The 16,577-nt window shown below is 40.4% G+C and overlaps 1 protein-coding gene across 1 annotated transcript; it reads left to right on the top strand.

Moving 5' to 3' along the window:
• The first annotated feature begins 1,948 nt into the window (after positions 1 to 1,948).
• On the top strand, positions 1,949 to 15,167 carry smarcal1 (SWI/SNF related, matrix associated, actin dependent regulator of chromatin, subfamily a-like 1). The gene is made up of 17 exons (XM_080477825.1): positions 1,949 to 2,604; positions 2,684 to 3,032; positions 3,620 to 3,670; positions 3,758 to 4,018; positions 4,111 to 4,161; positions 4,254 to 4,437; positions 4,658 to 4,808; positions 6,887 to 7,048; positions 7,179 to 7,244; positions 7,758 to 7,898; positions 10,128 to 10,346; positions 11,065 to 11,135; positions 11,345 to 11,447; positions 12,857 to 13,039; positions 13,905 to 14,005; positions 14,235 to 14,331; positions 14,850 to 15,167. The coding sequence occupies exons 1-17, from the start codon at positions 2,260 to 2,262 to the stop codon at positions 15,036 to 15,038; spliced, it is 2,724 nt and encodes a 907-aa protein (XP_080333951.1). The 5' UTR covers positions 1,949 to 2,259; the 3' UTR covers positions 15,039 to 15,167.
• The last annotated feature ends 1,410 nt before the right edge of the window (positions 15,168 to 16,577 follow it).

Raw genomic sequence — 16,577 nt, 5'->3', positions numbered from 1 at the left:
GATTCAGACAAAAATGATTGTTGACATTTAGTTAATAGTAGTTTTCCCTGGGCACAGGTTTAAATTAGTATTTTAAATCCGCATGATATTTCATACTTGTACTAAAGTAAATCATTTCAGTGAATATTTTTGATTACAAGTTTGAAATAAATAGATTGAGAGGGAGCAGAACCCATTGGCAGTGCAGCTTGGCTGAATGATTGAAATGAATACACATGTGGCGTAACTCCGAGACCTGGTGCTTTTTTAGTAGCATTTACGTAAGTACTGCGGTCAAGCTGGAAGCTACGAGGTGGGCATTTAATGGACTGCCAACAGAAAAATGACAAATAAACTGGGAGCTCTCTGTCACTCCTGCTGGCTTTCTAATTTTGCCAGTAATTGCAAGTGATTGCCCCTACACCGTATCTCAGGTGCACAGTGGTGCCTGATTAAATAGCTACGGAACATAAATCAACCGAGACAGCCCATCATTTTAGGCTTGGAGAAAATCTAACCCAAAGCACAATTGTTGTATAAAATAGTAGTGTCAGAGGTAGTACTGAGCAGATCTGAAAAAGCCCAGTTCCTCTCAGAAATGTGTTTTGATTAATGACACTTCACACTGATTGTGGACCTTTGCGCAGTGACGAACAACACACTGAGTCTCTCTGTGCTTGCTTAAACAAATAGAATCCCACAACCGATCTAACATTTGCCATGCTTGTTTTAGATGTTTGCTTTCACCAACAAACCTGAATGAACTGTCATCAAGCCAAAACCTGATCACAAGCTCTTCTGTGAGATCTGGTGAAGTGAGATGAAACCTTGAGCTGTCTTTCAATGTATTCATTTTAAGTCTTGTCAGTATGATTGCATGTATGTTTAAGTATCAGAAGGAACAACATAAGGACTATTTGTCCTTGGAGACTTTAAACAGTTACTGACGCAAAATTAATCCACATGAAGCATTTCCATTTTTATTTATTTACTCATTCATTCACTTGCTTTTCAGTTAAACAAAATAAACAATCAAGCAATAAACCAAACTAATTAAATCAAGTTGGCATGAAGTCACTTAATATGATGGCCTTTGGCTATTTTCACGAGAAATATTCTTTCTAACAATTTACATATCTTATCTTAATTATGAAGAAAAAAAAGTAACTTTGTAATTTGTAAGCGAGAGCAATTAAAACAAAAGCATTTCCAGTAGATTTCCTTGTGCATAGAAAATTGATCAATAATATTGATTTTACAAATATTATTTATTTTAGCAGAGTGACTTACATGGGTGATCACAACATTTTATGTCAATTATCTGCAGATTTACTTCTACTGGACTTGTCTTTGTCTTCTTGTTGTCAGTTGATTTGATCAAAACAAATAAAATTCATTGTGTGACAAATCTAAAATAATAAAACATTTGTTTTCATCTAAATGTAAGCATGCAAACACACTCTCAATGACCGTGTTAACATGTTGTCAGATTTTTAATTATTTCTGTTGACATCTCTTAGATTTCTTACTTAGCATTGAGCACAAAACATTCCTAACAAATTGTGACAAAACACTTTTTGTTCTAAGGCAAGGTGTCAAACTCTTTTTGGTTTATGAGTGAACTGGCAAAATAGTGTTATCATAACCTTTAAATTTAAACTTTAAATTCTTTCTTAGTTGTGGCGCAGAGTATATATGATGAAAATATCTATATTTTCACATAAACAAACAATTACTAGTGAAAATGGCTACAATCTCAATACAAAACCAATTGTAATAATACAATCTGGGGCAAATTAAAAAAACAACTCTCATATAACTGTTCCCTTTTGCATGTTTTTACAAACTTATCCTGGCAATTATCTCTCTTGTTTTACAGTCAAACTTATTAGTTTATTTATTTCCATCTTCCTACATCACCCTGGCAACTGCCGCCTGCACATGACAACTTGTTTACCTACGTCACTTCCTGCGCGACAGTTGGTTCGGAAAGTTGTGAAGTAACGAAAAATTATCACACAGACTGGAGTCCTCAGCCCACACGACCGAGCCTTCCTCTCCGACCTGGACGAGTCGTCGCTCAGTTTGTGACTCCTCCGTGTTCCTGCGGGTTTTTTTTCTGTCGCTACGTTTGAATGTCGAGCAGATTAGCCTCGTTAGCTGCTGCCGCTAGCAGCAGTGCAGCTCAGTGATAGGACCTCATGCGTCCTCAACTTTAAAGTACAATAAATGTGCTTTCCAGCTCAGATCGAGTTGTTAGTCATCTGAACTTCGCTAAATATGTCCAATCAGCTGACTGCAGATCAGAAGCAAAAGATTGAAGAGAACAGACGGAGAGCTTTAGAAAGAAGAGCCCAGAGACTTGGACAGAGCAGCACCACCAACAAACAGACCTCAGCAGGCTCCAGCAGCGCTGCAGTGCAAGCCCAGCTTCCCACACAGAGCTCTTCGACTCATCTTGCTGCCTCCAGTCACCAAAGGGAGACATCGCATCACCCACCAAAACGTTTTGTTCCACCTTTCAAGAAAACCCCACAGAGTCTCAGTAGACACAGTGATCAGCCCAGTCAGCAGCAGCTTTGTGTCACTGCCAATGGATTCAATAACTCTGCTTCTGCTAGACAGGTGAGACCAAAGGCTAAAATGGAAATCTTGTCATGTGGAGGGGTGTATCTGTAATGTTTTGTGCCACATATCTTTGTAGATACAAGCCATTGACCCTCTTGTGCAGACAAATAAACATCTGGACACCTCCGGCTTGTCTGTTGGTGGAGGCGTCAGCATCAAGACGGTTGAATCCAAGCCAACCCCTATCTCCAGCAGCGGTCGAGGAGCAGTCGCCTCCTTCTATAAGCAAACAAGTACACCTGCCCAAAGTCCTGTGGCACGACTTCCCCCAAACTCTGCGACTCTGCATGCTGTACCTGCAAAAAAGCCCGCCATCTCTGTGCGAGGGAAGTGTGTGCTTCACACAGAGGGCCGATTTAGAGTAGAAGTGGGCTACCATGCAGAACTTATTGCTGTATTCAAATCCATCCCCTCAAAGAACTATGGTAAGTTCTAGCAAATGTAATGCATACTGTTTCAAAACATTACTGGCTCACTTGATAACTATGTATAATTTAAAATTAGAATAATTTTTTATTGTTATTGGTTTACTTACACAAGCAAAGATATTATACTTGCAGTGTTTCAGACATTAAAATTGGACTTGGTCTTTAAAATTAACACTCACAGGATGTCAAACTTCCAACAAGTTTCTCAACAAGCTTGTGCACATCATACCAAGCAAACAACCTTCATTATACATAAAGTCCTCTTTATCATTTCTCAACAAATTCCTATATAAAGGTTTTTGTGTATGTACTGCATTGTGTTCTGAAGCTGTGGGTTTTATGAGTGCATCCCCGCACATACCCAGAATAGCTTTCAAGACAAATGAAGGATGTGTTGTGGAGCACATCATGGTTAAAAAAAGAAGCAAACTGCTATTTAACAATCCGTTACATTAATCTTGATTATAGTCAATTTCAGCTTTTTAGATAAGATTGCTAATTCAAACATTTGTGTATTCATGTTTTTGTCCCATGTTGATCTCACTACCTGCTCCCCCCTCTTGATTATTTTTTTTCTGCCTTAGACCCCGCGACAAAAATGTGGAACTTTAGCCTGGAGGATTATCGGCCTCTAAGTATGTCAAATACTTCCAGCAATTGGCTGATGAAATAGCCATGCTGCTGTGATGAACTGTGTTTGTCTTTTTGACCTTGTGTTGCAGTGGAGGAGGCAGCGGGCATTGCCTCTGTGTATTTAAGGCCTCTGGAGGGTATGGAGGCTATCGACGTTACGACAGCTTCCAGCCGACCTCGTGACGGTGCGGCTGTTGCGGCGCTGCTGAAGCTGTGTAACGGCTGGCAGAAACCTGGAGCCATTTTGCAGGGCCAGTGCACCGTGGTGTCTCACACAAAGTTTGAGGTTGACGTGGGTTACCACGTTGATGTCATTGCAGCGTTTAAGCGAATGCCAACGAAGAGCTATGGTAAATGTACCCTCCTGTTATAGTTTTTGTTTTCTTGAGGCTATTGTTATATGTGACTCTCATAAGTCTTATTTTGTTTCTGGTTTTTGCAGACATGAAAACGAGAAAGTGGACTTTTTCTTTTGAGGATTACAAGAACCTCAGTAAGAGCACTCGCTTCATCTGTTTTGCCTATCGTTGTGTTTCTTGTGTTACATTTACCATCCTGTTTAACCGCACTGTGTTCCACACCCAGTGGAGCTCCTTGGTGGGATAGCAGCAGTGGAGGTGGAGCCTCTGCCCAGGGCTGTAATCCAGGCTTTCTCTGCCAGGTTTGATGGGACTGAAGCCAGGTCTTTAGACGTCCCTGAGGCAGACCTCTCTAGCATCGACCCCACGCTAACCCGCAGCCTCATGCCCTTCCAGAGGGAGGGAGTCAAGTAGGTGCCTTTGGGCAGCTATTAGAACTCTTTCTGCCACGTGCAGCACATTAGTCAATAACAGGAGACAGTTATGTAGATGCAGTTTACTCAGTTTGAGCAAATTAAATCAAACTTGTCCTATTAAGCCAATATTTGTGCCGTCTTAATGAAACTAAATGTGTGGATCAAAAAGGCCGTGCTTTTATAATAGGATTATTGCTTTCTGTCCTGTCTGTAGCTTTGCAGTGTCTAAACAAGGCCGCCTCCTCCTGGCTGACGACATGGGCTTGGGGAAGACGGTGCAGGCCATCTGTATAGCAGCTTACTACAGGAACGAGTGGCCTTTATTAGTGGTGGCACCCTCCTCTGTGCGCTTCACCTGGGCTGAGGTAAAACAAAACATTCAGCAAGCTGTTATTTGTGCTCAGAAAATACATCGAGCTCATTACTTGGGAGGCAAATCACCTTGTATCAGTTGAGTGGTGGCGTTGTGACTCGAGTCAGCAGGCTCTGTCTGAGGGATGTCCTCACAGTCGCCTTTGACCAAATCCCTGCCCTCCATATTATAATGCTGATTTCTGCTTCAAGCTCTCTGCCTTTGAGGAATGTTAAAGCCTCTCCCTGTGGACTGCTTGCTCTCTTCAGTACTTTATCTTCTGCAGAAAAAATGGCAGCACTCAATTTAATGTTTCCATTTCGGGTCTCATGGGTGTACTTGATAACTTGTGAAGCAGTGAGTGAAGATGGAAGTTAAAGTTTGCTGTATTTTTTGGCTGATTTGTTCAATTCTATCTTTGACTAATTTGAATACATTCTTTCTGATAGAATGAATGTTTTGAAGAAAAAAAAAAAGGTGTCAACAACACCAAATTCTAATTTAGAGTAAATGTTGATCATTTATATATGAACTGAATTGTAAAATGTAATTTTATAAGTTATCATATTACTTTTTTCCTGGCCAGCAATCCAACAATGACTAATATTTGATTTATAGTATATTTAAAAAATTCAATTATACTTCCATAATTGACTCATATTTCTTCATTTATTTTACTATCCATCCATTGATGGATATTCAGTGCGGGAAGACACAAATTTTGCCATAAAACACTAACTGTCAGAGGAAACAGTTCTACCTGATGTAAACCTGTGCATTTACAAGGAGAACATGCAAACTCAACATAGAAAGGCTCTCAAGACCAACCCAAACTCTAATCTGGGGCATTTTCTCTCTGAGGCAAGAAGATTAACTACTTCTCCGCAATATTTACCATATTTACTATATCATGATAATTCACTGATATTTGATTATACGTATAATATAATATAATGATTTAAGATACTGACATGTATATAGCCATCAGTCATTGCATCATGACCACCCTCCTACTACAGAATGTTGTATTCTGACTCCTCGCTATCAGAACCAGGATTAAGTTCTTCAGCAGTCTGAGCTGCAGTAGCTCGTTGTTGGAATGCTCAGGCGTCTGTTACCACTTCGCTCATTTTTCTTCCTTGGACCACTTCTGATAGATGTTGACCTCTGCAGACTAAGAACACGCCACAGCCACTGCAGTTTTAGAGATGCTCGATCAAAATTTTAACCCTTGCCAAGCTCACGTTAATCCTTATTTATTCTGCTTCTAACACATCAACGATTGTTTACTCACTGCTTAATAAATTCCAACTACTATCAGGCACCATGGTAAAGAGATTATCCGTAACTTTCAACTTCACTTGTCAGTGGTCATAATGTTATGGCTAATTTGTATAAATGCAAATGATCAGTCAAAATAACTGCTCATTAAAATATTGTAAAAAACACTTTGTATCGTCCTTCTGTACCGTCATGTAGAAGCACGATGGAGTTTCTTTCTGACATTTTCAGTACTGAGAGTTCATCTCCGGGTCTTTCACTCCGTCTCACCTCATGTTGCATCGATTCTTTATTTAACTTCCAGCTGCATTTCCAGACTTTGCTTGGCCCTTTGTCTTTTGACATGATAAGAAAAGCCTGCTCTAAAAATAGTTATCTGAGATCAAACTCAGTCCTTTATACGGGAGCCGAAGTCGCAGACGATGGTTCAGTTAAAGTTCGCTTGTGGGATAGGGCTTTATGTGCCTTTGCTCTGATTCACACTGTTTTAGTAGACATTTACAGCAAAGCATATGAGCAAAGGGAATTTAAACTGTAGAGTCTACAGTGTAGACTATTAAATATAGCTGACAAGTGAGTGAGTCAATGGGCAGAAACAGCAGGGCTACATATTTCTACATGTTATTGTTTTTAAATGTGAACTCTGTTGCAGTGCTCAGTATCAATTAGAAAGTGATAAGTAGCTGCAAAGCGGCCATTAATTTCAGACATCTGCATATTCTGAGTCGTAACAGAATGTAAATTAAAAACAGCACCGTTGCCCTGCTGTGTTTTGTAGAAGTCTTCATCGAACATGAGCTCTGATTTTAGGCTTTCAGGCGCTGGCTCCCCTCCTTGAGTCCGGACAGCATCAATGTGGTGGTGAAGGCTAAAGACAACCTGAGGTCTGGACTGATCAGCATCGTCAGCTACGACCTGCTGAGCAGGATGGATAAACAGCAGCCGGGAAACCCCTTCAACGTTCTCATCATGGTCAGCTCTTATTCCAGTATTTGTCTTTTCTATGTACTAGGATTTTGTTTAAAAAAAAAAAAAAGTATTCATCTTTTATTTGAGCTTGTTAAACTGATTGAAATGATACGTTGATGGTCATTCTCTGCAGGATGAATCTCACTTTCTGAAGAATATGAAGACTGCTCGTTGTAAAGCTGCGCTGCCTCTGCTGAAGGTACTTCGTTTTATTTTCATTCATTATTTTGTCTTGCGCAGGGCTGTCAGGGTTTCCAGGATTTCTTTCTCAGTACGAATCAACAAAGTTGTGAAAACTATAAGTGTAACTTTTGCAAATAGAAGCAAAATGCCACCAAGACTGAGACTAACCTATTCTGATGTTAACATTTTATACATGTGATCAAACTAAACCCAAAAATAAATGAAACACCCTTTTCAAGTGGTGAATATTCATGTAATTAAACTGGACAGTATTACTGATGAGTGAAATACATAATTACAGTGGAGTCTTGTGACTCGGAGTACATTTGAATAATCTTTTTTAATCATTCCCACAGGTACTGATGAGATTTCATGTCTTTGTATAGAGAGAACCCATGTATGTCGAACATATGAACACTGACAGCGAGCACATACCCATAAAGACTTCCAACATGTGGCTCACAGTGAGAATTTAATTTCTTGCCCTGTTGGCTGCACTCATTGATCCGAGTTGTTTTTCCATCCTCAGGCAGCGAAGAGAGTGATCCTTCTGTCTGGGACCCCTGCCATGTCCAGACCCTCGGAGCTCTACACTCAGATTCTGGCAGTCAGACCGACGCTCTTCCCTCGCTTCCATGAGTTTGGGACGCGTTATTGCGATGCGAAACAGGTTTGTTAAGCCAAAAGAAAATGTAACAGCGATGCTTAATGCTGTGTCGTGGTAATTGACTGTGATTCCGGGGCACCACGGCTAATACGAGGAGATTATGTGCTCTATTTAGATTATATAGTTTGACGCTTTTCAGAGGCAGTGTGTACACTTGCTGATGGGAACACAATAGAAGAAGAAAATTATAATTAGTGCAGTCGACACTGTTCCACAATGTTTACTTTTAAGATGACAGCTAAATCTATTTTATCTCCTATTGCTTCATTCCCAATTACTTCTCCTTAAAGTAGATTTGTTTTTCTTAACTAACAAAAGCAATGCTTTAATTATTTTTCAAAGGCAATTGTGAACTCTATATTGCAAGTCAAGTGAGTCATTTTTAAACGGTTCAAAAAGATCCCACACTGGATGCCGAATAATACACTGGAGGATAACGGGATCTGACGCAACAGAGTTTATTGTCTTTTCAGCAGAAGGAAATCAATAAACTCTGAGCCTGGTTCCTCGGGCAGGTAGAAAACTATTCAAATTCAGTGGTCTTAGCCACCATTTTGTCCCTTTGTTCATCACAGCCTGTGTTGATGTTAATGCTGTCCGATGATTTGGTGTCATCTCTTCAGTGGTTGGTTGTATCTGGTATTGGCTCATTGGCTATTCTTTAAAACTCAGCGCAAACACAACACCATACGTATTTTCTACTTTGTTTCCAGCAAAACATCCAACCTACGCCAATGTGTCGTACGGTCAATGTCAGTTCTGGCTTGTGCGTGAAGCGATGAACAACAACACCTTCTAGAATCTGAGCTCATCATTCTTGTAAAAACAACATTTGATGGAAGTAATGATAAAAACCAATCTACTCTAGTCAACACTTTAGTAACCAGCGAATACATTCACTGAATGATGTGGTTAATACGGTGATAAATATGAAGACACGTTTTGTTTGAGTAAATTCTACCACACTGATCAGTCATGATATTATGGCTTCTGTCTAATTTTGAGCCGGCCCCCCTTTTGCTGCCAAAACAGCCAGGACTTATCGATGCATGGACTCCACTCAAGATCTCGCCTCCTGTTCACAGCTGTTGGTTTCTTTGCCCATTTCTGAGTGATGCTGACCACTGCAGACCAGGATCGCTCCTCAGGAGCTACTCTGACCTCTTCTCATCTCGGCATCATAATATTGCGTTTGTAAAACTATCTCATGTCCTTGTGCTCAATTTCTTGCTTCTGACACGTCAACTTTGAGGACAATGTTTCCCCACGGCCTGCAATGTCCAACCAGGTACAATGATGAAGTGATCACAACACACGTCAGTGTTTATGTTATTGATGATTGATGTGAAAATATATGCACAAAAACACATTTCCAAAAAACTGAACAAACCCTAAGAGAAAAACCGAAGTATAAGAAAAACAGCTGGTGCAGCAGTCTTCCTGCAGACATTTCCCAGTGCAAACAACAAACTTCACTGAACAAAGCACATCTTTTCACATGTGAAAAAAAGCCCGTTTTCACTGTGAGGAGGAAGGGGATTTCTGAGGGAGTTCATATTTCTGATGGTGTGGGGGAGAAGAAGCTGCTGCAAAATCGTCTCCGAAGCCACAAACGCAACAGGCATGTCAAGCAGAGCAATTCCATTCTTTCAAATGATGTACAATTGCTGCAGCAGGTGAGGGTTGTCTTTTGCTCTTCACCCTATGCATTGATACCTCCGTTGCTGCTGTTCTCCTCGTATCCTTCTTGAGGTTTCACGCACAGGATATCAAGGTCTCGTGGTCTGGTAGTCAGTTGCTCATTGCAGCGGGTTTATTCTCCACATTTGTTCCCACTGGGTTCATGAGCAAACTTATCAAAGTGTGAGGCCACATTAAAGCAAAGCATCTATGACCATTTATAACTCAAATTGGGCACGTTCTTGATTTGGAAAAAATTTGAGCCCAAAGTTCATTTAAATGTGATTAAAAGGGAACAACATGACTAAAATGTCCAATTTATCGAGAATTTGGTCACGATTGCCCTTGAGAAATGTTCAACTTTAGTGAGAGGATTCTCTTCAGTCAGAGTTTGGCTATAATTAAAGAAAATAATAGCATATGATTAAAAAAGCACCTTAATATTGATACTCTTTCTAAATAGAAAATGTCCGACTTTAATGGTCTACCCATTAAATCCCATTCCGCCCTCCTGTTTTATTAATTGCCCTCTGCTGCTCCTCTCATTCACAGATGACCTGGGGCTGGGACTACTCTGGCTCCTCCAATCTGGCAGAGTTGAAGCTGTTGTTGGAGGAGTGTCTGATGTTACGCCGTCTCAAGTCTGACGTCCTCTCACAGCTTCCCGCGAAACAGCGCAAGGTGGTCACGATCACCATAGACGCCATGAGTCCTCGCACAAAGGCTGCACTCTCGGCTGCAGCCAAGCAGCTTTCCCAGGGAAATCGTAATGTAAGGCTTATGCGTTATTTGCACACTTGTGTATTCCAGTTCACTTGAATGAAAGTCAATATTGAAATGCAAATGTTAGAGATTACACATTTTCTTATTCCCTTCTACAAAATCAATTGGCCAAAACAGCCAACTGCTAAAATTAAGATTATGATGGTGCAAGAAAATGATCAATACCCTACCCTTTTTTTAATGTATCTCAAAGGCAGACCAGCAGTGATAAACATATGCTATCAGGTAATTAAGTGAAGTACACAAATCAGAATTATAGGTTTAGAGTAACCTGAAATAAATTTTTTGCAAATTTTGGGATTACACATGCAAATTTGCAAATTTCAAAAACTCCTGGGGAAGAAAACCCGTCACAATAGTGTGTTGTGTTACTAATTTGATGTGAGCAAACAAAAACTCACTCCAGGACTTGTTTGTTTTCCCTACCTTTCTTTTAACGTACATTTGCAAACTTTATATCAAAAGAAGGTGTGAGACCTCATATATTATAGTATCAAATATTACAGACACACTTTAAAAGAGCCAGACTACTCCATCTCAGCCTCATTTCAGCAGTGTGTGTGTGTGTACACGGTGGGAGTGGTTTGCTGAGCTTGATTGTCTGTAATCACGCTGCTGCTCCTCTGAGTAATGGCAGTCTTATCAAATCATCAAACAGAGTCTCCTGTCAGTTGTTATCATGCTCTGTTCCCTATATCTATTTCAGAAAATGGAAGAGAAGGAAGCCCTGCTTGTTTTCTATAACCACACAGCCGATGCCAAGCTGCAAGCCATTATGTAAGTACAGGCCGTCTAATGGTCGCAGACGTCTAATGAGTTTAGGTTTGATGAGCACTGAGATTAAATCATGAAATGAAACAAAATCTTTTGTTGAGGCTTTGTGATTGCCCCGCATTTAGGACAACCTAAAGACTTCCCACTAAAGCAGTTAAATGTCTTTCTTAGAAACGGTTGGGCTTCACGGTAGTTTGTTCTGTCCCTGTCAGGGAGTACATCACGGACATGCTGGAGTGTGGGAGGGAGAAGTTCCTCGTGTTTGCTCATCATAAGTTAGTGTTGGATCACATCAGCAGCGAGCTGGGCAAGAAGGTAAGAGACGTACCGACGTGACTCAGCACAAAGGACTGTTTATGGAAATGATTGTAAGTGGGACATTAGAGAAAGCGTTTTGACTTTTACAACCAGAAACCCAAACGAGAACTTCTGTGGGTGTTAAAGTCAGTGATGTGAGCTGCGTCAGTCGCTGCAGGGAACACGTGGGCTGGTCTGAACACACCGAAGCTCACTACTACTACTACTACTACTACTACTTGATGCATTAAGTAGTGAGTTGATTAATGAGTGTGTTGATTTGTTGTGTAGCAGAACCTATAATTTAATTTAATAAAAAAAAAACTCAACAGGTTTGTCAACATCATACGATGATTCTGCAGCGTAACAAGAGGTTACATTTATACACAAAACAGCTGTCCAGTACTTTCAAAATGAGCTGAATGTGAATGAAATCAATATTTTCCTTTCAATATAAGTGATTTTGCTGCGTGTCTAATTATGAGTAAAAACATCCAATACTCTCCACTGTGTTTCATGTTATTTAGCATAAGCAGCTTGTTTTGAAGTAGAAATGGCAAAACTGCACCGTCTGAGAGGCGTCCAAGGACAGTTTTAAGCATCGGTCGGGGTTTTTTAGAAGATCATGGCCCGATGCAGAGTAATTGTAGCTATGTGTTTGAATGAGAGAGAGAAGCCATTAAGCATCAGGTTTTATGCTTGAGGATGTAAAAAAAAAAAAAAAAAAAAAAGGGAGGAATTAAACATTTACAACTAGCTGTAGAGCGTAGGGGAAAAAATACAATCATCAATAAAGCTGCTTTGAGAATTTCCATCCATACATCTTGAGCTGATCCTTGCTGAATACGTGCGAAAGGACAGTCACAAACTTATTTTCACACCTTCATGTCACCAATTAATTTCACGCATGTTGTTGAACTGTGAGAAGAAACAACAACACAACACACCCAAGCACAGATAGAACATGCAAACTCCACACGGAAGTCCCGGCTCGGACTCAGACCAGCACCAGTCTCACTATAAAGAGAGAGTGCCAAAAACTACACCATCATGTGGCCTTAAAGATAACTAATCCATATTTAGAGTTTCTTCTGACGATGACACTCCATACCCTAAATAACCTACATAATGTAGGATATTTGGTGACTCTAAATTGGTGAACGTGACTACGTGGGACTTTCTCTCTTTGTGTTTGTACTGCGATGACGTTGACCTGGTGACCGGATCAGTGTTTGCCCTGCCTTCACGCAGTCAGCTGGGATCTTCTCCTTGTGACCATCAGGCACTGTGCAAGATAAATGGAATCAATCTAATATTTTCCAGCCATATTGGCCATAGTGATCACACTGTGTGTATTTAGCTCCATCGACACAAGAGTGTGAGTTTGCTTATTATTAATACATTTGCTCTTTATTTGTCCCCAACAGAACGTGAATTTCATCCGTATAGATGGAGCCACTCCTTCAGCTGAGCGACAGCAGCTGTGTGAGAAGTTTCAGTACTCGGCTCAGACTTGTGTGGCCGTGCTGTCGATCACAGCAGCCAACATGGGTCTCACCCTCCATGCTGCGGACCTGGTGATCTTTGCCGAGCTCTTCTGGAATCCCGGGGTGAGTAAAAGGAAGCTCTGACCGCACCATCTTGGACCATATTTTTATCCCCGCCATCTGAATTAACTGTTTATATTTCAATTTGATTTGAGCACCACATCTCTACTATCAGGCTCAAAGCGCTCTGTAGTGCTTTTCAATTTTTTCTCTAAAAATCCAGGCAATCCATTTCTACTCAAGCTATAAATTGACTTCAAATGAAAAATATGAGTAAAGCTGCCACTGTGGAGTCTGATATTTATTTCTTAACTCTTCAGACTTCAGTGTGAGACAAGTGAACTTATATTCATCATTGCCAAAAAATGAAATGCTGATGATGTTTGCGGTGTTTGGGAACGTGATCGGACTGTCTTTGTGTCGAGATGCTACATAGAGAATGCCACTCTGCAGCTTGTTTTTATTTTTGCTTTATTTCTACCACAATCGTAACCTAATTGTGGTAGGTTACGACTAAAAACTCTCATGTTAAATCGATGTTTACATTCACCCGGTCTCCAGTTTAAGAGTTATTAGTTGTAAAACTGGGGTGGCTGTCAAAAGGGACAAATCCAGAGAATGCATAGGATTCAATGAGAACCAAGTAGCGGGCTGTCCTATATAAAGTGAAATCTGTGAGGGTTCCCACAGCTTCAGTTCGAGGAGGAAACTTGATAGTACTTTAAATTCAGCTTTCAGCAGCTGAATTATACGCTTGAATAATGACTTTCCATTTTATTGATATTTCTCTCGAGCAGTCTTCGACCTTTTATGAGTCACTGCAGCTGAATGAAGGCAGGAAATATTTTTGTAATAAAGTGAAACTGCTAATGCTCTTTTTTTTCCTCTCTCCACACTGCTTTAAAGAAAACGATTATTCTCTCTGCAGGTTCTCATTCAGGCGGAGGACAGGGTTCACCGCATTGGACAAACCAGCAATGTGAACATTCACTACCTGGTTGCCAAGGGAACTGCTGATGATCACCTGTGGTATGTCTCAATTAGGTGGAAGTAATGTACGACTGTGGGGATTGTTATGGCGTTTCAGGCTATTTCCTCCCATCTTCATCAATCTCATGCATTCTTTAGCAAATTTGTAGTCCACTGATCCGAAACTGAAGCAGCAGGGGGCGGCGAGCTAGTGCAGGCTGACGAATATGCATATTGTGACAAACAAGGAATTTAGCTGTTGTAATGATGTATTTGTGAAATGTTACAGGCCAATGATCCAGTTAAAAATGAACGTCCTGGAGCAAGTGGGCCTGTCTGAGTCAAACCTCTCCGATAATGCTGTGAATGCCAGTTTCCACTCCAAGGTAAACTCACCATAATAATGCTGTTTTCAACAAATGAGAGTACCAATATATTTTATATAGAAATGAAAGTTATTCCTTCATTTGAATAAGACTTTATTTTGCTATGCTGAACTACAATCCTCACAGAATTGAGTTCATTAATCCATTTTTTAAAAGCACTATTTGTTTTTACACACTCATACTTGTCTGAGGAGCTGGTCCGCTCCAGAACTGCCCACAGACTAAATGCAGAAAGGTTTAATGGCTTAGAACAATCTGACAGCTCATATTAGAGAAGCTTTTTGCTTCAACATTTTTAAGAAATGGTTTAACACATATTTTTATGCACTTGATTTGAGAGGGATTACGAGCTGTAATTATTGGAGTGCTGGTATTGGAGTATTGGAGAGGCGTGCAGAGGGAGTAAAACTCCTCACAGAACCGCCTGGTTCAGACTTGGAACGCACAACATTGTTGATATGCTAACCACTACATCAACGATCAGCCTAAAGTAATGATTGTTATTTGTATGTATTCAGGCCTCAAACCAAAGGAGCATCATGGAGATGTTCCAGAGCTCTTTCTGTGCCGATGATGATATAGATGAAGCAGTTTTAATGGAGGCTGCCAACGACTGGGAGGACTCTCCACCTGAAGACACTGAAGGCACCAATATGGTCGTACAAAGCCCGAACAAAAAGAGCATCAAAGATTATTTCAGCAGATAAGCAAGTGCTTCTTCTAAAATTTCATCATGAGATCGCAAGAGTTTAGTTTTATTAATGATAGTCTGATAAGAAGTGGTTTTGTTTTTGCTTTTAGTAAAAAAAGAGAAAATAAATAAATATCTAACTTTACAGCTTTTTTACCTTCTTTTTTTAACCTGAAACTGGCTGGTTACTGTGGGGTGGTTGGTTGATGTCTCGTTCACAATTGTTTATTAACAAACTTGATCAAACAAGGCGAGCTGGAACCTTCAGATGAAATGAAAGCAGTGCTTTCAATCCCAACTTTGACCCCTTCTGCAGCCATCAACCTTTCTCTCATTACTCTTCCTATCCAGAGAGCATCACTGGATGAGGGAAGAGCATCACGTACATCCTTACAGATACTCTTCACTCATGTCTCATCACTATGAAATACGGAGACCTTTCACCCTGTCAGTATAGCTGCTTGTCTGCATGTTGCCCTGGCGACCCACAGTGAAGACGAAGGCAACCAATAATCCCAATGCTCACAGAAGACTTTGAGAGGCCAGTGTCATGTCGGATCAGGTTTATATGAGGTTGGCTATCAGTGCCATGCCGTGATAATGTAATTATTATCATTAGTCATTCTCTGTGAGGGTTATGTGACATGTTTACTGTCAGGTAAGAAAAAGAGGCATGAGCTAATCTGAAAAGGCTTTCTGGATTTCCACAAAGTGGTATTTTTTCCTTTGGCATGTGTAAATCTAGCAACCTCAGACAGGCGTCACACCTCTGTGATCTTTGGTGTTCCTCATGAGGGTCCTGTACCCCAGTTTGGGAACCACTGCAGTGCAAGAGCAGAGATCGGGATGCAGAGTTCACGACAAATGAGATGAAACTAGACCTTCCAAATATCTATATACAGACATCCACATTTTATACAAATAGATATCCAGCTTATGGTCACAGACAAGCCATCCATCCATCCATCCATCCATCCTGAGACACCCCGAAGCCCAGACTTGAACCATGGATGTTCTCACTGTGAGGCAAGAGTGCCAACAACACCCATGTGTATTATATATGGACTATGAGATTCTACAATCAACCTTATTTTAATAGTAAGCCAGTCCAAATACACAAGGCCATGTGTTCATGATCCCTTCCAGTTAAAGGCTGGGCAGCTGTATAATGCAGGAGCTGAAAACAGGATATTCAGACTTTCCCCAAGCTGATAAATGTTTATTACTGTAGTCCAGCTTCAAGGTAACAGATGATTAATAGATGAATGATTTCCTTTTGGTCCTAAAATAAGAGAAAGGGGTAAACTTGAACAAAAATTCTCCACAGAAAGAAAGCTGGCTTTAACTCCTGGTTTGATTTCTGATTAATTTAAATAGAACATTAAATAAACAAATAGTTTTACTGCCTTTAATGTCTCGTGCAAAGCATGAAGAGACTGAGGAGCAACTTTACATTTCAATGAATGGGTTAAAAGCAGATAAATAATCATCCAATCCAGTAAAAATACGAGCACGGTTTTGTTGTTTGTTGTACTGATGTGTAGCATTTAGTGTG

This window comes from Lipophrys pholis, assembly GCF_963383615.2.
Source record: "Lipophrys pholis genome assembly, chromosome: 13".
Lineage (NCBI taxonomy): Eukaryota > Metazoa > Chordata > Actinopteri > Blenniiformes > Blenniidae > Lipophrys > Lipophrys pholis.
The sequence above is the reverse complement of the archived record's forward strand: the minus strand, read 5'-3'. Positions and strand labels throughout refer to the sequence as shown.